Source organism: Cuculus canorus, chromosome 27 (assembly GCF_017976375.1).
Source record: "Cuculus canorus isolate bCucCan1 chromosome 27, bCucCan1.pri, whole genome shotgun sequence".
Classification (NCBI taxonomy): Eukaryota; Metazoa; Chordata; class Aves; order Cuculiformes; family Cuculidae; genus Cuculus; species Cuculus canorus.
Genome location: NC_071427.1, coordinates 3,445,383 through 3,467,516, shown reverse-complemented (window position 1 = coordinate 3,467,516; position 22,134 = coordinate 3,445,383). Strand labels below are relative to the sequence as shown.

Sequence of the window (22,134 nt, the reverse complement as noted above, 5' to 3'; positions counted from 1 at the left end):
CGCTCCATTCACCCCTCCCGTCGCTGCGGGCAGGGGTCTCCTCCAGTCTGGACCCCCTGAGCCGATTCCTCGGTCTCCGCTCCAGCATCCCCGGCTCCGGTGTCCTCTGTCCCTTCGCTTCGTTCTCCCCTCTCGTCGCTGTGGGCAAAGGTCCCCTCCAGTCCGGGTCCCCTCCGAGCCCCCAGCCCCTTCCCCAGTCCCCTCCGAGCCCCCAGCCCCTTCCCCGGTCCCCTCCGAGCCCCCAGCCCCTTCCCCGGTCCCCCCTCCAGCATCCCCGGTCTCCCCTCCAGCATCTCCGGTCACCCCGTGTCCCCCGTTCTTCTCCCATCACTGTGGACAACGGGACCTCCAGTCTGGACCCCCCGAGCCTGTTCCCCAGTATCCGCTCCAGCATCCCGGCTGCCTTCTGTCCCCCCTCCCGGCTCTGTTCTCCCCTCTCGTTCCTGGCAGCAAAGGGAAAAGGAGCAAAGCTGCATCTGAGAGCCATGTGTCCCTCCAGCCTTGAGCTTCTTTTCCTGGGAAACTAAAAAGAGGAGGGGGAAAAAAAAAACGGGAATGGAAGAATACTGGCCCAGAAATGCACTGTCTGCAGCAGCGATTTAATGCGGAGCAGATACGGGGCTGATGCGTTGCGATGCCGGTTGTTGTTGGGGAGAAGGAAGGTTCCCCTCCCGGAGCCTTTGGATCCAGCGGAGAGCAGAGCAGTTGGATTTAAACACGCAGGAAGGCAAGTGTGTGCTTTCAGCTGTGATTTAACCGCAGAGCGGTGGTTTTCCCCGAGCCTCAGACAAAGTGGGAGCAGCACAGGGTCCCAGAGCTGCCATCGGGGTTGGGGATGTGTGGGGACAGTGGCCCTCGGAGCGGGGATGGGAGCAAAGGGTCGAGCATGGGGACCCACAGCGAGTCCTGATGGGAGAAGGGATGGGAGCAAAGGGTCGAGCATGGGGACCCACAGCGAGTCCTGATGGGAGAAGGGATGGGAGCAAAGGGTCGAGCATGGGGACCCACAGTGAGTCCTGATGGGAGAAGGGATGGGAGCAAAGGGTCGAGCATGGGGACCCACAGCGAGTCCTGATCAGAGAAGGGATGGGAGCAAAACTCAAACATGGGGAGCCACAGCGAGTTCTGATCGGAGAGGGGACAGCCACAGCCCAGCTCTTTGCTCCAGGCCTGACTCCTGGTCAGGAACGGAAGGAAACATAAATACAGAAACCACCCAAATGATAGCTACTGGGCTGGTTTATTTAAGTGCAGGGTGAGTGGCCTGTGGAGAATGTCAAGGCTGTTTGTGGGAAGCCAGCAGAGTTGGAAACCCTCTCGGGCTGCCCTGGCATTTAAGGCGAGGGGCAGGACCACTTGGTGGCTTTTCCCTACTCTGATCCGACCCGATATGACCCAATCCAACCTGCTGCAACCTCCCTGCTGCTGGGGCAGGATTTGTCCCGCACCGTCCTGAATCTTGGCAGCCGAGGTAGAAGTCGCAATTCCCGATTGCTGAGGGGATGCTGGAGGAGAGGAGGTTGTTCAGCACCTTCGGGGTGCCCAGGTGATGTTGTGGAGGAGATGCAGGGTGTACTAAAGTCTCTCTTGCCGCTGGTAAGTCTCTTCTTCTCGTCACAGCTCCCAGCCTTGGCTGCGTTGAGCCACCTTTGTGGCATGGAAGTGCTCTGGGCTGGACCATTGTGGCTGGCATGGAAATGCTCCAGGCTGGACCATCATAGGGGCACGGATGCGGCAGCATGGAGCTCAGCAAAGACAGGATAGAGCCCAGTGGTGGTGCTGGCCCATGCTGTGGGTGCAGCACAGCTCCCTGCCCGCACAGCTTGGCCTCGCAGGGCGGTCACCACGGGCAGGACTTTGCCCCATGCGGTGCCGTCGCTCTTGGATGGTGCCAGGGTGACGGGAGCCTCTCCCAGCAAGGGCCCAGCCTGGCTGCTCAGAGCTCAGCCCTGCGCTCAGGGATGTCACAGGGCTGGGAAGCAGCTCAAGCCCTCGGCTCAGCCCGTGCTCTTTGCTCAGCCAGCGCAGGGCAGAGCCACGCAGGGCGCTGGCGGCAGAGCTCCGGCTGCCTGAGGGGTTCCTGGGGAGGCTTAATGGTGTTTGAGCCCTGCTCATTAGATTTTCTCACACCACCTTTCCATGAGGTCCCACAGGATGCCTGTCCCAGCCCCAGGGTGAGCTCTGGGACTCCATCCCGGGGACTTTGCTGAAGCTCCACTCTGCAGGGAGGACCAGGACCTTCTCCTCCAGTGCTGGAGGTTGGTTCCCATCTCTGCGGCCATCCCTTCACCAGAGCAGGATGGCAGCTTCCCACGAGCCGGAGCAGGAGCTGCTGGGGATGGCCAAGCCCCCTCCCCAGGTCACTGCTTTCTTCCTGTATCCTGGAAATAGAGAGGAACATCCCCCCCCTCGCAGCCTGCTGGGATGAGGAACGCGCAGCAGGGTGTTGGTCCTGCTGATCTCACAGCCCTGGAAACCTCACGCAGGACCGAAAAAAAAGATATTTCAAAGGATGTGGAGGAATGAGCCTTCTCAGGGAAACACCCAACGCAGTTTCTCTCACCTCCAGGATGTTATTTCTGGCTGAAAGCAGGGAGATGTGGATGGGCCACTGCCTCCCACTGCCACGGGCTTTCCAAAGGCTGCCAGAGTTTCAGAGGATTTGGAGCACCTGTAGGAGCAATGAACACCTCCCTGCTCTCCACCCACAATGTCAGGATGGTAAACTCGGCCAAGGACGCCAGGCCTCCTCCCAGCTTGCGCTGGCATTGCTGGTACAAGGCACGGGAAGGTGGGCAGGGCCAGGAATGGAGGAGGAACCCCAAGAACCACCTCCTGGCCCAGAGGCACAAGGAGCCAGGGCAGCTCATGCAAGGTTTGGCCACTGGAGTACCCACACCACCGACTTGGCTCGGGTAGGGCAGACAGAAAGCACGAGCTCTTCCCTGGTCCGAGGATGAAGACCTCCTCAGCAAGCAGAAGCAGCTGAGCTCAACAGCAAGTCAAGTTCAGCTTCTGCCCCAGGACCTCAGAGCTCCTCAGACAGGCAAGAACAGCATCCGGGGTGGAAGGACATGATCCCACGGGGCTCCGGGGACCTTTCCTGGACAAACCCTGCCCTGGATATCCATTCTAGCGACTATGAACCTCTGCTGCCAACAGCTTCTCAAGTGCTGTGCTATGCGTCCCAGGATGAGTTGGGGTGGTTCAGCCTGGAGAAGAAAAGGCTCCAGGGAGACCTTAGAGCAGCTTCCAGTACTGAAAGGGGCTCCAGGAAAGCTGGATCAGAGAGGGCAGGGATGGGACAAGGGGGAACGGTTTTCAGCTGAAAGAGGGGAGATTTAGATTAGATGTTTGGAAGAAATGATCCGAGGGCTCGAGAACCTCCAGTATGAGAAGAGGCTGAGAGAGTTGAGGTTGTTCAGCCTGGAGAAGGCTGTGGGGAGACCTTAGAACAGCTTCCAGTGCTGAAAGGGGCTCCAGGAAAGCTGGGGAGGGGCTCTGGATCAGGGAGTGCAGGGAGAGGACGAGGGGGAATGGTTTTCAGATGAAAGAGGGGAGATTGAGATGAGATCTTAGGGAGAAATGTTTTGCTGTGAGGGTGGGGAGGCCCTGGCCCAGGTTGCCCAGAGCAGTGGTGGCTGCCCCATCCCTGGAGGGGTTCCAGGCCAGGTTGGATGGGGTTTGGAGCCCCTGATCCAGTGGGAGGTGTCCCTGCCCATGGCAGGGAGTGAAACTGGCTGGGCTTTGAAGTCCTTTCCCACCCAAACCATTCCATGATTCTCTGATCCCACTCCTGCCCATGGAGCACTTGCCCAGCTGGGAGAGGATCAGACAGAAAAGTCAAGGACCCCTTCTCTCGCTTCACCATCACGAGGCACAGAATTGCGACATCCGAGTCTCCCAAAACACAACAGGCTTTTGGCTGACTTTCAAATTAGGTTTTTAATTAAATAAATAACATCGAGGGGTCTTCAAGGCAGTATCACTTCACAGTGTAGGGCTTGGGGGGAAAGGGGGGGAAGAGTCCAGCACTGGGAGTGGCTCAAAGTGAATGTGCTTTGTAAGGAGGAAAACAAAAACCCCAACAAAAACCAAACCCAAACCTCCTTCCCAAGCGACTCCCCCTCCCTGTCCCAGCCCTTTCCACCCCTCTCCCTTACAGTTACGTGGAAAAAGCGCCGCAATCATGTTGAAAGACCCCATGCGAATCTGTAAACAACACTGAAGAACATAAATAAGGGACATTTTTGCCTCCCCCAGCCTCCCCTCTCCTTTCGTCAGGGCTTGAAACAAACCAAATAGAAAAAAAAATGGTTTCAGGAAAACTAAGAACGTTCCTGGCTGAAGGAGAGGTGCCAGGGCCTGGCCCTCCCTGGGAGGGCTGCCCGTGTGTTCTCACTCTGCCTCTTCTTCTCCCGTCAGCCAAGGAGCTTCCTCTCTCCCCGAGAAAAGGGGAATCACAGCCTGGGCAGTTCCACTATGGAGCGGGCACTTGTATCAGCTGTTTCCAGCAGCTGGGAGCAGCCGGAGCAGCGACGTCTGGTTACCATGTCCAGCTGACAAAGCGATGCCTGCGCTCAGGGCACCTGGGGGTACCTGGACTCCGCACCTCAGCACAAAGCTAACACAAAAAAAATGAGCCTCGGGCTTCGAAAATGAGAGACAAGGTGTGATCCTGCCATCCTAGGAAGTTGCCTGATGCCGTCTCTGTGCTCCCACTGCAGGGCTGAGTGCAACTCCACAGTGCTGGGGAAAAGGAGGATTTGGGGTCACGGTTTTAGTCATCTTCCACACACCCACGGCAGCCCCAAAACAAGCAAAGAACCTCAATCCAAACCCTTCCCAAATGCAGCAAGTGGCTGGAAGAAGGAAAATCAGCATCAGAGCCTTGCCCAGCACAGCATTCCCTGCATGGGGGAAAAGGGGAAGGAAAACACATGGATTTAAGCCAGTAGCAAACACCCCCAGACCTGGAATACGCATGAGAACTGAAGTGACTCCAGACTCCAGTACACCCACAGGCATCCCACCATGCTGCCCACCATCGGAATCCCCCTCATTACCTCCTCGAAGCACTGAGAATGGCAGCACAGACATGCTTCCTCTCAGAAAACAGAGGGATTTTGTGCGACGCAGACACTGCTGTGCTCTCCTGCCCGGAACTGGTGGCACTGGGGACTCGGTGCCTCCTTCTCCACCTCCTCTTCCTCCCACAGCTAATAAACAGTTTGAATGAACTGGGAAGTTACAGACGTTTTCACTTGCATTTGTCCCCAGTCAGCAGGGATCAAGTCATTCGCCGTCAGTGACAGAAAGGGCAGCACCGCACCCCTCTAAGGGCTCAGCATCGCTTTGTGGGTCCAGAAACTCTCCTGAATCCCAGTACAAGTTCTCCACAGCCCAGCACTACAAGGGAAGGCGAGGAGGACACAGTCCTGCTGCACCACACGCTATCTCTTTCCAAGCCCTGATGCTCCACGCCTGGACCAGGCCCCATCCCACCTGTGGCTGGCGGCAGAGCAAGCTGAAAGACACGCAGAGCTGCGAGAGGTTTGAAAAGGGCAGCACGCGCGCCTGCCGCTCACAGCACAAGAGTGCGGGATCGCTGTTGGGAGGGGAACGGGGACAATGACTTCTATCGTGACGCTCTATCTGTGGGTGAAGGGCAAAGATTCCTCATCTTCCTTTGGCATCGCCAGGTTCATCTCTGTGAGCAAACTGCCCTGCAGCCCGGGTGGAGTGTGCTCCCTGTGGATTCCCTAAGCTCTCAGACCTTCAGATTGCATCCTCCATCCCAGCCCCCCTCAAGTGCCGGTGATACATCCCTGTTCTCAAAGCATCTCTGCACTCAGACTGTCGCACTGGGGCTAAGGGACACCTCCCTGGCCCGAGGGCAGGGGCTCTCCGAACAGCCTGGCGGTCCTTGGGGTGACATGCGGCCAGCGGAACGGGGGGCGATGGACCCCCTCCCCAGCTTTGGTGACTGTCAGAACGCACTGGAGCAGAAAGGTGTTTGGTTTCACTGCAGCCTTGGATCAAGGAGGATGGAAAGACGGATTCTGACCAACAGCTCCAAACTGTCCCTGCGGAACAGTGGAAGTTCCAGGGTTTTACTCAGTCAGGTCCAAGTCCTTGCTGGGTCTGTGACAAGTTTGTGATTGGAGACTCTCACTGCGACAAAGGCTCCGACCGAGCCACAGGCGCTGGGCAAGCCTGGTGAGCAGTCAGAAAACTATTTACATCTCCGATGCCAATGAGGCCAAAATCTGTGACCGATAAGGACACTTGCGCAGGGGCCACCACTGCCTCTGGGGCTCTGTCCAAATCCACAGGGCCAGCAATTAAAGGCAAACCCTCATTAATGTCTACAGGGAGAGTGAAGTCCATGGTTATCGTCTCACCAGAGCTCTGCAACGTCTCCTGCTTCTCCGCTAGTCCTGGTCCTGTTGGTGGCAAAGCAAAAAGCCCTGATCCTGAGGGGCTGACTGTGTGTCGCGTGCAGGAAGCTGAGATGGCGCCCGAGGACGTCTCCTCCGTGGGGTCAAAGGAACAATTCGTCTCCACAGGAGTGCTGCACTCATAGCCTTGCCCCGATTCACTCATGCTGCCCAGGCTGCAGGCTGTGCTCTCCACACTCAGGGGCTCTGCGCGCCGCAGAGGAGGGAAACGTGGAAAAGGAACAGACAGAGAGCAAGAAAAGGTGGGGGACAGGAAGGGAAAGAGAAAGCCAGAGTGAGTCCATAATATACAAACCCCAGAATCCACTTCAATCCCAACTCATCAAAACAGTATTTGTTTGATGGCACAAATGTTTTTCTTTATTACAGCAACTAAGATCCCTGCCAGCGTGTACCGAAGAAAGGCACGATGCCGACGGCAGATGGGAGGCCATCAGTGTTTCTATGGGAATTAAAAGAAATCTCAGAGAGATACTCCAAGATAAGCCAGATCCTAAGTCCTATTCTCTCATGCTGACAGCCCCTGGGAGGTGCCTACACAAAGCCCTCATCAGCAGCGGAACGAACCCATTTCGGGCTCCCTGAGCCTTCTCACAGCCAGCTCTATCTGAAAACCGTTTGCAGGTACAGTGTGACCTCTGGTGCCTCACATCAGCCTCCAGAGAGCTGCCTGTGCCTGTGTCTGTGTGCACTGGAAATACCTCACTCTGTGTCCAAAGTTCCTGCAAATCCTTTAGGCTTCTGAATTACTTTGGCCTCCCCTCCAAGCCCGAAGCAGGAATAGCTCTTTCTAAGTCACTACCGGTGAGGCAGACAAGTTTCCCTTGCTCAAAACCTTTTCAAGGCTGGGATTTGACCCAGGAAGAAAGGAACGCACTGGGAAGGTGCAGAGAGAAGGGTGACAGCTGGATAATAGCAAGAGGAGAAAAGCAAAGGAAGCTCTGTGCAGCCGAGGGAAGGAGGTGAGCCATCCCTGCGCCAGAGAGAAAAGCCAGTTAGTTACCTGCGCTCTCTATTGCCAGCTGATCTTGGCCAAAGTGAGAATCCAGGCAGCTCGTTGCAGAAGGAATCGGTGGGGAGCTCCGAGAACGACTGGCGTTTTCTACTTCACCCCCATCCAAGTCGTTGTCGGTGAAATCCCTGTGGGGAAAAGACAGATAGCACTGCCACCACCTGTTAAGCAGAGGGATGCAGGCAGGGAAAACCGTGATGGGGATTAAAACCTATCAACAAATAAAGTACCAGGACTGCAGAAAACTCACCAGAATGACTGCCTGTCCCTCCTTAGTCTGCAAAGCCCAGTTTAGACTGCACTGAGGTGACTGCAGTGAACTCAGCGTGGCTAAGACCAGGCCGTGATAAATGAGAATGGCCTCTGGAGCTTTCCAAAACAAAGAGCTCTGCCCCTCAGCTTTCTTTGAGCCTCAGCTCGTTCCATCATGAAATAAATGGTCAAATGCTCTCCCCAGAGAACAACCAACTTCACAGAGAGACTGCAGTGAGTTGGGACAACGTCAGTGTGCCAGCAAAGAGCAAGTGATGAGGAAATACTTGCCCACCCTGTGGGGGATTTGAGATTTCAGGTATTTTCCTGTCTTGCATCAGCGTAAAGAAGTCTAAAACTTCATCTAACATTTTTAATTGATTCAACTTAAATAGTTCATTTTGACTTTTCAAAAGCTGAAAGAGGGGAGATTGAAATGAGATCTGAGGAAGAAATGTTTTACTGCAAGGGAATGGAGGCCATGGCCCAGGTTGTCCAGAGCAGTGGTGGCTGCCCCATCCCTGGAGGGGTTCCAAGGCTAGATTGGATGGGGCTTGGAGCCCCTGATCCAGTGGGAGGTGTCCCTGCCCACAGCAGAGGGTGGAACTGGATGGGCTTTGAGGTCCCTTCCAACCCAAACCATTCCATGATTCTAAAACACTTCAGCTTCAAGCTCTTTGAAAAGTATTTTCTGTAATTAGCATACATTTAAAAGCGAAGAATTCGCCTCAAAGGGTGGCAGGAGGGAAAGAAATTAATTTAAGTTCCAAACCACCAGAAACAGCGTCTTATTGAGTTTAAAAAGCTCCTTTCCCAAAACCTGATTGAACTGCATTATTTGCTGAGATCAACCCTGCATCCCTGACCCCAGCTTTACTTTTTGAGGCTGCATTCGTCTGAAACAAAACAGTATTTTCTGACATGAGAAAGCCCACCCCCAAGCAAATGATTGCTTTATCTTCCCTCCCCACACTCTTTACGTTCTGAGAACATCCAGCACGTGCCCCTCCATGCTCCCACCCAAGAAACCTTCTAGAGCAGAAAGCGCGGCCTTTTAAGCAGACGTGCTTTGCAGCAGGAATCTTCACTGGGAGGTTAATATTACTAATTTTAGTGTGAGAATATTCCACGCACGTGGCTCCAGGGTGGAGGACGTACTTCTTCCTTCCTAAACGAGTCTGCTGAGTGAAGCAGTCATAGCGTTCTGATTTTTTCCACATGTAGTAATACTCCACACACTCGCCCACTGACCGAGTACGGACCTGAGGAGAAAGAGCGTGGTCAGAAAGGCAGGCATCAAGATGTATCTCACGGAGCAGGGGCTATTCTCCCGATTAATCAGCACAGAAAGTGAAGTGCATTACAGTAGTTTACATTATTGCTATGGACACATCTATGCTGCAGAACAGAAGCACATACTGAGATTTCCGAGGTGGGAATCGGCCAGAGAAAGAACTCCCCACAGCGCACAACTGTTCTTGCAGACCCCGGTGTGGGTTCACACACAGTACATTCGTGCAGGACTTTCCTGCGCTTCCAGTAGCACACTTAACATCAAGACAGCAAACCTGCATCCATTTTCACTGGCCAGCGTCAACATGCCCACAATTAAATCAGCGGTAGAACTGGACTCTCTGGTTCTGCCAACTCCCAGCACAGCAGCATATGTCCTTGGGCCCAGCTCTCCCTACGACAGCATCTTTCATTCCAGAGGACCCCAGGGGACTTTACAAAACATCCACATGCTCAACTCACTCATTCACAGAAGTACTGCAAGGGCTGAGAGTTTGGAAAGAACTTTTGATACTCCAGAAAGGGCTAATCAGTAATTAACTGACATCACTCATGCAGGTCAGTGTTGTTTGTGACTTCTCCCACCTGGAAAATAAGGCAGAGTAGGGCAGTGAACAGCCCATCACCTGCTACCATGAGTCAACACAAAGCCTGGGATTGGAACTCGGCAGTCCTGAACTTCCTGCATCAGCCGAGGCTTAGAACGTACCTCTGGAACAACGCATGTGCCTCCTTCTCTTTGTCTTAGTGCGATGCAGGGGTGAGTGTCCTTACCTTGTTTGCTTGGATAAGATGGAAGTTTTTCCCATGGACCCTGAAGCCGTGTTCAAAATTTCTACACTCTTCCTCACTCCAAGCACAAAGTTCATCTAGAGCGGAGAGAAAGAGGAGTTGGAGGTGTACAGGATCTAGAAAGAGTTACACGTGCCTTGCTGTTTGGGGTAGAATCCAGACAGGACGGTTTCTCACCTCTGATGACCTTCACATTGAACCGTAGCCTCCGCAGCGCCTCTTCTGCATTAAAGTTGCATTTAACCAGCTCATATAAAGCCTAGGAAACAGAAAGGAATTATTGATGGCACCTACCTGCACAACCCACCCTGCCCAGCTCTCTCAGAAAACTCAGTTTGCTCAGGAGCCGCTTCGCCACTAAGCTCAGCCTGGCCATCAGCACAGACTATTCCATGTTTCCAGGCACCAGAGAGCAAACTCGGTGACTGATGAGATGCAGTTCCAGCAGCAGCTCCACAGATTGCAGGCGTGCCTCTGCTCCTGCAGGCTTATCGTGAGGAGCTAACCTGGCTGGCTTAGAGGAAACACAACTGCTCTGAAGCTTCTCAGCCAAATGTTTGACCTCCTGCTGGCTTCAGAGAGAAACTAGACAGTGCCATAGAGGACAGGTCCAAAAGGATGTTCCTGCTGCAAGCTCTGGTTCCGAGAGTTTGGGATACTGCAAGAATACAGGCAAAACAGTACCCATTCTCTACCTGCCCAGTCTGTTACAGGCTTTGCACAAACATCCATGACTGTGCTGGGAGAAGAGTACCAAGCTGGGCAGGCCTGTGGTTACATCCACTACAGCCTTTTCCAGTCTTCCCAAAGAAGGGAACAGCCTTCTGAGACGGCAGCTGAGCAGCACACTCTCACTTGGGCAGGAAGCAGGAGCAGAAGCTCAGAGGAGTGGGGTCTCACTCTCTTTTAAGTGGGTCTCTCACTCAGGATCTCAACAGGAAAGCCTGTGCTCTTACACCAGAGCCCTTAGCATTTCTGTGGGCCGTGAGAAGCCCTCACACTTACCTGTTCGTTGTCCTTCACCATCTCTCCTTCTGGCAGGCCGCTGCTAGACAATTCCTCCCATCGCCGCTTCACTGCACAGTACAGGAACTCTTCCACCTCTCTCTCTGGGAGCACGTTTGGGTCCCAAAGCAGCTGGTCTTCATTCTCGTAGGCTAAAAGAAAAAGCACTGAAATAAGCTAATCAAACAGAAAATTCTGCTGCTTTTGAGACATGGTCTGCATGTACGTGCATGGGAGAGACTGGAGGAGGGAGCAAATCTTTGCTTGGTATCCCAACCTGGCACTAGAGCTGACAACCCTCCCAGTTTTGGAGACAGATAAGCTTCATACTCTTTATACCACTTTTAGAGTCCTCAGCACAGGCTCAGCTTGCTTCCACTTCTTCAGAAGGGTTGTTTGACAAAAGCGTTGTTACCACGTTCCCAAAGACTGTTCCTTTGATTCATTAATCCCTGCAACTAAAAATCCTTGGGTTCTAAGGTTTTTCCAGCACACAGAAAACAGGAATGTGAGGTGAAGGCAGCCTGAAGCTACAATCCTGGCCTAGGCTCAAGACCCTCTCCCTGTCCTAGACACAAAACTAAGCTGCCGCAAGGCTGTCCCTCCCCTGTGAGAGCGTGTAACGCTCCTCCATAAGCTGCTGCACCTACACAAAACAGCAACACCACACTGCATCCCCTAAGTTATTCTTGCTCCTTTCGGCCTTTGAGGCTCTTGGCCCATGAGAACATGACACAACGATGCAGAGAGAGGTGGAAGTAAAATAACAGCACAGAGGAAAGCACGATGACAGACTCCGCAGTAAAAAAATAATCAGAGATACTGAGATTTTTCTATTCAGACAAAAACATAAGCACCCTCTGTGCTTGACTCGTTTCTACAGGCAAAGGAACAGGCTCTTCTGCCCTGTAGAATCATAGAATGGTTTTGGTTGGAAAAGACCTGTCAGATCATCAAGTCAACCGCAGTTCCAGCTCTGCTAAGTCCACCACTAGACGATGTTCCCAGGTATTACATCCACTCGCCTTTTACCAGCGATGGCAACTCAACTACCTCCCTGGGCAGCCTCTTCCAATGCTTCACAACTCTTTCAGTAAAGAAATTCCTCCTAATATCCAACCTAAATCTCCCCTGGCGCAACTCAAGGCCATTTCCCCTTATTTTGCCACTGGCTACCAGGGAGAAGAAACCAACCTCTACCCCTGGAGGTGTTCAAAAAATGTGTGGGCCATGGTACTTTGGCACACGGTTTATTAGGGATGGTGGTGCTGGGCTGACGGTTGGACTGGATGATCTTGGAGGTCTTTTCCAACCTTAATGATTCCATGATTCTATCCAAACAAGACACAAAAAGCAGGCTGCCTTACCTTTTTCACCATGCCTGCTTATGTGGAGGATGGGAACAGTGGCTTGGTACTGAGGTCCGACCATGATCTCCTGAAATATCAGCACAGAAATGAGGGTAAATTGAAAGAGAAAATGCTCCACATTGGCACTGAGGTGTAATCTGTGATTTAGGGGCTACGACACCGCAGGGCCGATTTATATATTGATAGTCCCCACTGTCACTATTACTTCTAGGGAACCCTGACTGTTTTATAGGATAACTAAAAAGATTTACTATCAGCTAGACAATACTTTGGGAACCTGAGGCATTTACATAGTTTTAATGTTAAAGATATATGGCAAACAGCTAAGGCTGGAGATAAAGAAATGCAGCAGCTCTCCCACAACCTTCACAAACAGGATGGATTTGGAAGTCTGCTCCCCTCTTTTGCATGCTGGTTCCCCCTCAGCCAATCCAGCTGGGAATATTGCATAGCATTTCACCTTTATAGTGAACTGGAGCTTTAATTTACCAAGGCACAGCAGCATTTTCCATAAGCAGAAAATAATTTCAGATACGGATTTCAACATGTATTAAAACCCCCTCTTGTAGCCCACACCTACCATCACCTTCCTCATAACACAAGGCGCTGAGCAAAGGAAAAGAAACGAAACAACATTTTGCGGGGAAATATCACAGTGCCCCGGACGCACTGTATTAGCTCCGCTTTCCAACGCGCTCACATCATTACCTTCTTACAGTCGTTGGATGGGATGGAATCCTCCTCTGAATCCTCAGCCATGGAGGAGGCACAGGGAGATGAACATGGCTCTTTGTCTTCATCAGCAAGGAAGCTGTTTGCTTTGTAGGAAAGGAAAAGATCTGTAGTTATGAAATGGTTTTTTTTCCCCTATTGCTCTACACTCCCTCTCCTTTCCTTCATTTTCTGTCCTAACGTTACTTCCAGCGTGGTCTGCAGTGACAACATACCCCTATTTTAATTTTCTCCTTCTAAATAAAAGAATTTGCACACCTGCCACAGGGGTGACGCACTGGGGAGCACCGACCCCTTCGTTCTGTGGGCTAACAGGAGTAATAAGATCACTTCACGATGAGTCTCTCACACACTTAGGATTCCCAAGCATTCCAGCATTTAGGAACTACCACAACATATCACACCACAGGTACTACTAAATAACTTCTAGAGATGTCAGAGCAGGCTCCGATCTTTCAGACTGCAATTACAGGTAGCAAAACAATTCTCCCTTTCTCACTGTTACAGCTCAAAACAGTTTTCCGCTCTTCCCACTGCTCATATCCGCTCTATCAAGTCCTGACCAGTGCTCGGCACCACCACGGGCACTCGGGCTGATTTGCAGCCCACAGGAGGAGAGCGGGGGAAAAACTGATGTCAGGCAACTAAGTGACAAAATAAATCGAAATATTCTTGCCTCATCCTGCACACCACATCAAATGAAAAACAATTACTTAGAAATTAGCGACACATACAGCCAGGTTGGTTTGGGAATAGGTCCGATGCATCGTGGGATGTGACGGATGGAGTCAGATCATCAGCTGAAGACTGTGTCTCCTCCTCTTCTTCCCCTGAAAGCAAATCCTTCGCTATTTGTTCCTTTTAACAACAACAAGAAAGCGAAAAATATTTTTAAATTAAAGAAAATATATGAGAGGGGGTGAGGCCTAGAGCAAAGCATTTCTGCCAAGGGTGGCTGCATCCACAAATCTCCTCACCCTCCCATAGCTTGTCCAAAGACAGAATCCTCTCACACTCCCCACCAACCCTAGATTATCTTCCCTACGAGCAGTTCCATGAGTGTCAAGAGTGGTTTCCTCTGGAAGCCAGAGAGAGGACAAACAGCCTTTTCTGTTGAGCTCCACTTACAGCAAATATCTCAAAGATCCTGGGAGGGAAAAAAAAAAGGCTTTCTAAAGACTTTAGCTAGAACTATGACTGAGAGAGTTGGGGTTGTTCAGCCCAGAGAAGAGAAGGCTCCAGGGGACCTTAGAGCAGCTTCCAGTACCAAAAGGAGCTCCAGGAAAGCCGGGGAGGGGCTCTTTATCAGGGAGGACAGGGATAGGATGAGGGGAACGGTTTTCAACTGAAAGAGGGGAGATTGAGATGGAATCCTAGGAAGAAATGTTTTCCTGTGAGGCTGGTGAGGCCCTGGCCCAGGTTGCCCAGAGTAGTGGTGGCTGTCCCATCCCTGGAGCTGTTGAAGGCCAGGTTGGATTGGGCTTGGAGCAATTGGATCCAGTGGGAGGTGTCCCTGCCCATGGCAGGGAGTGGAGCTGGATGGGCTTTAAGGTCCTTCCCAACTCAAACCATCCCATAATGCTATGAACAGGAGAAGTGATAGCTTCAGCTGGGAAGATACAAACCTTCCATGACTCCCTCCAGATCCACATCTATACGCAAAGATTTGTGACTCAAATTCCATGAGCAGTTTCTACAGTGGTCTTTCAAAAACAGTAATCCTTTCTCCAGTCTCCTCTAACCTCTTTAAATTCATATTCCTGCACCTGGTGTTCCTCGCTGGGACACTGGAACTTGGCAGGCCCCTTCCCTTGGCATGAGCCAAACCCCACCTGATGTCTCAAGCTCCCGGACAGCACAATAACTGAGCACACATCCAAGCAGAGAGCTGTTCTTACCTTATCCAGAGTCATATCTGGGAGGTTTGGAGTAATATCATTGCTCTCACTGTCCTGCTCCGAGATAGGATCGGATGCCTCATAGCCATAAAGTGCAAGCAGCTCCTCAAATGGCATTTCACTGCTCTGAGCGAGAGGAGGACAAAGCTTCATCAGGAATGGAACAATCACCGAGTACAGCACCAGCTGCAGTGAACACAGAGATAGGCAGAGGCAGTCAAGGCAGCTCTGCTCTTCTGGGGTCTCTGAATGGCCTTGGGAAGCGCGGTGTAAGGAAGGAGGCACTGTATGTCAGGACCCACCACCTCCTCTTCTTCTCCAAGGTATGGAGAAGCCAGGAACTTCCACTCCAAAGCAATACAGTCAAGTGCATTTTTCAAAGATATTTATTTTTCATACTAGATTTCATAGTGGTCAGAATACACCAGATGGCACAACTGGAGGAAGGGAAAGAGCAAATTACTACATGTGTCTTGTGTCTGAACTGAAGAGACAGTCTCTGTCACTAGGAAAAGGCTTTGTGTTCCATGACACCACCTGCAGGAGGACCACATCACCTCATCTCCGTGTTCTTCTGCTGTGAAATGGGCAACGCACACCCCACAGCTAAAGGCTCTGCAGCTTGGTGAGCAAAAACCACCCATTAGGGCAGCTACTGGGCAGAAGAAGGCTCCAAACTTCACTGCTCTCATTTGTTGTCACCAACTCCTTCCTGTCCAAACTCAAATCTAAGACCCATTAACCACTGGACCTAAACCCAGTACACTGCCAGCTGAGCAAGCGAGTCAGCTTCTCACAATGATCTTTGGTACCAATTCTGGCAAAGCAAACAAGAAAATCCAGCAGGCAATTTCCCTCCCCGTCCCCTGCTGCCATTACCTGAGAGGCACTGAAACTCTTCTCCAGCTCCTCTATCGATTTCTGCTTCTCCTGAGTATCATCATCTTCCCTTTCCTCCCGTACGCCGTAGTTCTGTGACAGGATTTCTGCTAGGTTCAGTCGGTGATCGGCTGAGCCCATTGACACAACTGCAGGAAGGAGAAGTTCTTGGATATTAGCATTTGGAACAGGCTGTCCAGAGAAGTCACAGCTGCCCCATCCCTGGAGGTGTTCCAAGGCCAGGTTGGATGGGGCTTTGAGCAATCTGATCCAGTGAAAGGCATCCCTGTCCACGGCAGGGGGGTAGAACTGGATGTGCTTTAAAGTCCCTTCCAACCCAAACTATTCCATGATTCTATAATTCTATCACCCTGGACCAAATCTTCAGATGCAACACAACATGGGATGACCCCTCTTTGTGTGCATGCAGCTATCACAAGCCAGAGGAAGAGACGGGGTAGGGAAGAGCGAGGGGGGCTGAAGAACACGAGTCAGAGCGCTAAACTGCGTGGTTGTCTGCACATTCAAGTCCCTGCACTGACTGCAAGCTGCATCTGAAGGTTTTCTGAGTGTTTGTGTGCCTCTCCTGACTGGATTCGTTAGTGCCACAGCATGCGAACGCATACTAAGCCTCCCCTTCATCCAAGGCAATGAGGATAATCACCCTTTATCACAAGAACAGGTGAAGGGACGCTTGTAGGAGTTTTGGCATCTTTAAGACTTTTCTCTTCTGTCAAATGGCAAGGGAATGAACCAAGAGGTTCAGAAGTTGTTGGAAGGAAAGGGAATGGTGAGGCTGATCGCTGAAGCCTCACTTCCTCTGGAAAGAAGACAAACAAAGAAGAATTAAACTGTGGGTACCTGCTGTACTCGGAAGGCCAGGCTCTCCAGGACATAAACTGCGGGCTGGGTATGGCACCACCCTCGGGCTCTGCCGGCCAACCGAGGCCTTCAAGAAAAGAGAAAAACACAGCTGAGACATCTCTCCTTGAAAATGCAACGCACCTCCAGCCGCTCAACCCCACCAGCAAATGCAAGTAACTTCATTTCAAAGCAAAAGTTAACAAAACCCACCCAGGGCAGCATCAGAAACTGCATTGTGCATAAAGAGCTCCAGTCAACTGTCTTTAACAGCTCTTCCAGGCTTCCTCTCCTACAGATTCACCACCTTCCCCTCAGTCTCTAACTGCCCAAGGCAGCGTTTCCATTCTATCTTTTCTGTCTTCAGCACACCACTATTTCTCCTTGCACCTCATATCCTTAAGGCTTACATTTTTCTGTAGAAGGATTTCGACCCTAAGCCATTATCCTGAACACACACATCCTGCTTGTCAGAAGACAACATTGCCATGAAATGCCCCACTCCTTGGAGAGGCAATCAACCGGCCGCAACACACTGGCTTCTCCCTGATGCCTCACTGCATCCAGGAGGCTCGGAGGGGTGAGGAAAGAAATCTAGAGCCGAGCCGGCAGCAAAAGAAGCTGGTAGGGCTGGGAAGGTGCGAGACGGTGAGACAGGGAGACACAGAGAACAGGCAGTGGGTTTCTGGCATTCAGTACTCAATCAGGTGTTCATGGAGCAGGATGGGCTGAGGCCTGAAAAACAACCCCAGATGGCTGCTGCTCCTTGGGCTGCTGCATGGAGAAGTGCTGCTCATCAAGTTCAGCGGAGGCAGGGAGCAAGCAGGTTATTAAGCAGTGCCTTCAGGTGACTGAGAGCATCTGACCGCAGAAGAAAATCATAGTGTCAGTCTCCCGGCCACTAGTGGCATCTGTTTGTGATCCTTGGCCATGAACAATGGCAGCCACACATTATTGCTCACTTAGTCACTGGAGCCAGGACATCCACACAGCGGCAGGACGAGGCTCGTGCGACCTACTTAAAACACTGTAAAGCTTCACCCCAAAATTCATCCTCTTGTAGCACAGCAAAGTACAGCCCAAACAAGCAACCCCAGGCTTTGGGCTCTGAGTTAGTGCCTTCAGGGATTAACACATCTACTGCAAATTCCATCACAGCCCGAGAGGCAGCTGTTTCCTTGGTACAACCACTGCTACGATACCAGTGGGCCTGGAAAGATGTTGCCATGTGAGAGAAGGACCAGGAAGGAGGGAATGGATCTATGAAGCAGCTCTGGAATTCCTGCTCCTTCCTCCACCAGGACTGCTAAAAGGAGGACACTTCTGGTCCAACTGGAGCACATACTGTGCTCCAACTCTGCATCCCCGAGTGCCTGATGATGAGCGGGAGGAAAACCCCAGTGGAGACCACTTTGCCTGGCTGCTGGTAGAGCCCAGGGACTGTGCACGCTATGAAAAGAGAGTTATGGGATAATAACAGAAGCAGATAGAAAGGATGCGGACAGCTGAATTATGAGGATGGGCATAGCAGGAAACAGCTTTGTAACTTAGCTAAGTGTCAATGTCACTTTGTTGGACTTTGCTGGAATGCGACCAAGTACAAAACCCTCCCAGATGAATCCTCCCAAGCAAAAATCACCATTCTATGAAGGAGATAAGGGTGAGGTCTGCACTTCCTCCAGTCTGGAGCACTCTGCAGAACTCTCTTTCCCCAAGACAATGATTCAGATAGTACCTCCTTCACACAGGATCAATAAGGAGCCACACATGAAGGACTTTGAACACAAAGATTGAAACTGTTCACAGTGGATGAGCTCGTTTGGAAACATGTCAGGAATACTTTGGGAACGATGAGATCTTACGCTAACAACTGGGTGCTGAAATGAAGAGTAACGGCCAGTACAACAGGACAGCAATCCGGTAACTCATCACAAGTTTACTTCTCCAAAGACATAAGGTGGCATTTGAGCGAGAACTGCTGCAAGCTGCAACCACCCTGAAATAAGCAGCACTGCTGTGTTTGGGCCGAGGAGAAACAAGCGATGGGAAAAGTAACCAGCCCATTCTACACCCAAATTCAATGTGTGTGAAGACAAATGATCCCTCAGGTTATTTACAAATCCAGAAGACCAGAGAAACAAGAGTCAAAGGAGGAGATGGGGGAAGAAAGGCAAGTCTGGTTTAAACTAAATATGGCAGAGAACATTTCTGATTTCAGTGACTGTTGACGTGGAGTTATTTACTTTGAAGGCAAGGTAGCTGCAGTTTGACACTTCAAACCCAAACGGCGCACAAAAGGCAGAACACACAACAGTGTCATTTGCATCCGAACACCAGAGCAACCCATAGGCACTACCAGGCACCTACAGACCCAGAGCGGATCTTGGTCAAGGTGAGGATGTTCCCAACACAGGTGACAGCTTTGGCCACCACAGAAGGTCACAGTGCTGAGATCCATTTATTCTGATAGTGCAGCATGATGCTGGAAAAATGCCTCCTGTATCCATGGGCCATTGAACTGGTAGGGGAAAGGGACAATAAATTCCTTTAATTCTGCTTTAAGTTTGCCAGCAGCTCCTTTTCTTCCATCAGTCTCTGCTTTTTGGGCACAAGACTCACTCTCCTCTTTTGAATCACGCAAACATCAAACAATCACTTGCTCTTTGCATTTCTGGATGACTCCAGTGTTCCCTCCTTAATTCTGGATTGCAGTTTGGAAACATATGGAACAAAGCAACAGCTGTGTTTTAGGAAATGCAAGCAGAGGAAAAGCCTGAGCTTTTTGCCCCAACAAAGCTGTCCCCTGTGCAAGGTGAACTGTGTTTCTCCAGAGAACTGCCACGGAAAATGCTGCAGGCTGATGCCGCTCTTGCAAGAAAGTGAGGAAAGAAGTTTTCCTTTCCCAGTGTTAAAACTTCAGCAGCTAACATGGTTTCCTGAGCTTTATAACTGTGTTTCAGATTCAGCAAAGGAAATGTTCCTTGCTCCTTTACCTTGTCCATCTACTTCAGGTGGGTCCATTTCTACAAACTCCAGCTGTAGCTAGAGGGAAGCAGTATGGACGGCCACGAATTCACCCTGTAAGGTATGCACCTGGAAAAGCAGGGAATGAACAGAGGACCAGACACATAGGGAATCTCCTGCACTGCTCAGGAAAACCAGAGCCCAGCTCACGCACCGTTGTGATGGCACCAGAGACGCTTTGCAGTTCAAATCACATCTGCGAGACAGGGACAGATCCTGGATCTTCCCAGGAGGAAGAGACCTGTGTGAACAATGTCAATGCGGTGCAGTAAAGCTTTCGCACAGATGAATGTGGCACTTTGGTGCTCCACCAAAGGCGGCAGCCAACACCAGACCACTCCAGATGGGACAGTGGTGGCCAGACAGACCCTTCCTCGCAGAACACTGAAATACCCTGAGTGCAAAGCCCTGCCGTCGAACAGAAGTTGTCTCAGCTTGTGGTGTTCCTGTGGCGGAGCAGCCAGCTACCTCGATGTCTTCCCAGCATCCTTTTCCCACGTCGTGGTCACTCCAAGGTTCTCATCATGGAAATGAAGGGTGGACATGCCACCATCGCCGTTACAGCAAGACAGGAATGTTTTAAGGGTGTTAAAGACCCAACAGGCAATGGCAACACTTACCATAAGTGTGCTGGTGAAATGGCCATCACGTTTTGTCATGACGCACAGGGAGAGAAAGCAGGAGCATCCCAGCCTGGCATCAGACACAATTCCCCTTGCCCACCTGACCCGCAGTGAGACAACTCCCCAGTCTCAACTGAAGCATTCCCACCACCTTCCCCAGTCCCCTGCTATTCCCACATTCCCTTCCTGTTTTCCTGCTGCCCAGATCCCACCACACACCTCACAGAATCATAGAATCACCAGGTCAGAAAAAAGACCTCTTTGATCACTGAGTCCAACCGTTCCTATCTGCCACTAAACCATGTCCCTGAGCATCTCGTCTGCCCGTCTTTTAAATCCCTCCAGGAATGGGGACTCCATCCTCTCCCTGCGCAGCCTCTGCCAGGCCTCCATGAGCTTTCCTGTGAAAAATTTTACCCCGATACCCATTCTGACCCTCCCCTGGCGCAGCTTGAGGCCATTCCCAATGTCCTGTCCCCTGTCACTTGGGAGAAGAGCCCAGCTCCCTCTTCTCTACAATCCCCTTTCCTCGCTCTGCTGGGAGTCCCTGCCAGCAGCCCCACATCCCTCTCACCCTGGGCCTCCAGGGCCTGACACTTCTCTCTCCCGGCGCCCTGCCTGCCCCGGGCCCGGGAGCCCTCGCCGGGCCCTGCCCGCCCCGTGGGGGGAAGGGCCCCTCACCAGGCCCCAGGCGTCGCGCTCCAGCCCAGCCCGGCCCGGCGCCCCAGCGAGTCCCCCCCCGCCTCGCAGCCGCAGCCCCGCGCTGCCGAGGTTCGGGGACTCCGGTGCCGCCTCCCGGCCAGGGCGGGCGCGGGGCCCGAGGCGCGGCGCGGCGGCTCCACTCACCTCCGCCATGGCCGAGCGCGAGCGGCGGGCGGGGCGGGGCCCCGAGACCCGGATGCGGTCGCGGGCTCTGATTGGCTGCTGCGCGTAGGGGGCGTGGCCAAAAACGAGGCGGGGATCGAATGGGGGCGGGGTCATGGGGAGGTGGAGCCTAGGCGAGAGCTGATTGGCTGTGCCGCTGCGGGGCTCAAACGTCAGAGGGTGATGATTGGCTACGGTGTGGTGAGGGCGTGGCCTAAGGGGCGGGTGGAGCCCCAGTGGAGGGCGGGACAGCGTCGGGGGCGGAGCCTGAGCGAACGCTGATTGGCTGCTGTACCGTAGGGGAGGGTCGGAGGCGGGCGCTGATTGGCTGCGCCGCGGCAGGGGCGGGGCCGCCGCAGGGCAGGGGCGCGCTCGGGGCCGGGGCCGGGGCCGGGGCCGGGGCCGGGGTTTAGGGCGTCCGGGAACCGGGGTCGTGGTCAGCTCCGCTTCGGGGCCGGTGTTGGGCAGAGCTGCGCGGCTCCCAGCGCCCGCAGAGCCCGGGGGGGCGGGCACAGCCAGCGGGACCCCCAGCCCTGTGGCAGCCCTTGGCCCCGTGGCAGCCCCCAGCCCTATGGCAGCCCTTGGCCCCATGGCAGCCCCCAGCCCTAGAGCAGACCTTGGCCCCATGGCAGCCCCCAGCCCTAGAGCAGCCCTTGGCCCCATGGCAGCCTCCAGCCCTGTAGCGGCCCTTGGCCCCATGGCAGCCCCCACCCCATAGGCCCTATAGCAGCCCTTGGCCCCATGGCAGCCCCCAGCCCTAGAGCAGCCCTTGGCCCCATGGCAGCCCCCAGCCCTAGAGCAGCCCTTGGCCCCGTGGCAGCCCCCAGCCCTAGAGCAGCCCTTGGCCCCATGGCAGCCCCCAGCCCTAGAGCAGCCCTTGGCCCCGTGGCAGCCCCCAGCCCTAGAGCAGCCCTTGGCCCCATGGCAGCCCCCACCCCATAGGCCCTATAGCAGCCCTTGGCCCCATGGCAGCCCCCAGCCCTAGAGCAGCCCTTGGCCCCGTGGCAGCCCCCAGCCCTAGAGCAGCCCTTGGCCCCATGGCAGCCCTATAGGCCCTATAGCGGCCCT

General features: G+C 53.0%; 1 protein-coding gene across 11 annotated transcripts; it reads right to left on the bottom strand.

Annotated features, from left to right (window-relative positions):
- Positions 1–3,542: 3,542 nt before the first annotated feature.
- Positions 3,543–21,086, bottom strand: MIER2 (MIER family member 2). 11 transcript variants are annotated; one of them, XM_054049959.1, is made up of 14 exons: positions 19,734–20,908; positions 19,549–19,648; positions 16,556–16,643; positions 15,695–15,843; positions 14,816–15,001; positions 13,652–13,775; positions 12,894–13,003; positions 12,183–12,252; positions 10,816–10,982; positions 9,988–10,069; positions 9,793–9,887; positions 8,860–8,987; positions 7,465–7,601; positions 3,544–6,647 (listed from the first exon to the last, which is right to left on the bottom strand). In XM_054049959.1, the coding sequence occupies exons 2-14, from the start codon at positions 19,555–19,557 to the stop codon at positions 6,172–6,174; spliced, it is 1,821 nt and encodes a 606-aa protein (XP_053905934.1). In that variant the 5' UTR covers positions 19,558–19,648; positions 19,734–20,908; the 3' UTR covers positions 3,544–6,171. The 11 variants fall into 11 exon arrangements, with proteins under 11 accessions (XP_053905933.1, XP_053905934.1, XP_053905938.1 ...); XM_054049963.1 differs by lacking the exon at positions 19,549–19,648 and having other exon boundaries at positions 19,734–19,820; positions 19,973–20,908; XM_054049964.1 differs by lacking the exon at positions 19,549–19,648 and having other exon boundaries at positions 19,734–19,820; positions 20,200–20,908.
- Between the last annotated feature and the right edge of the window lie 1,048 nt (positions 21,087–22,134).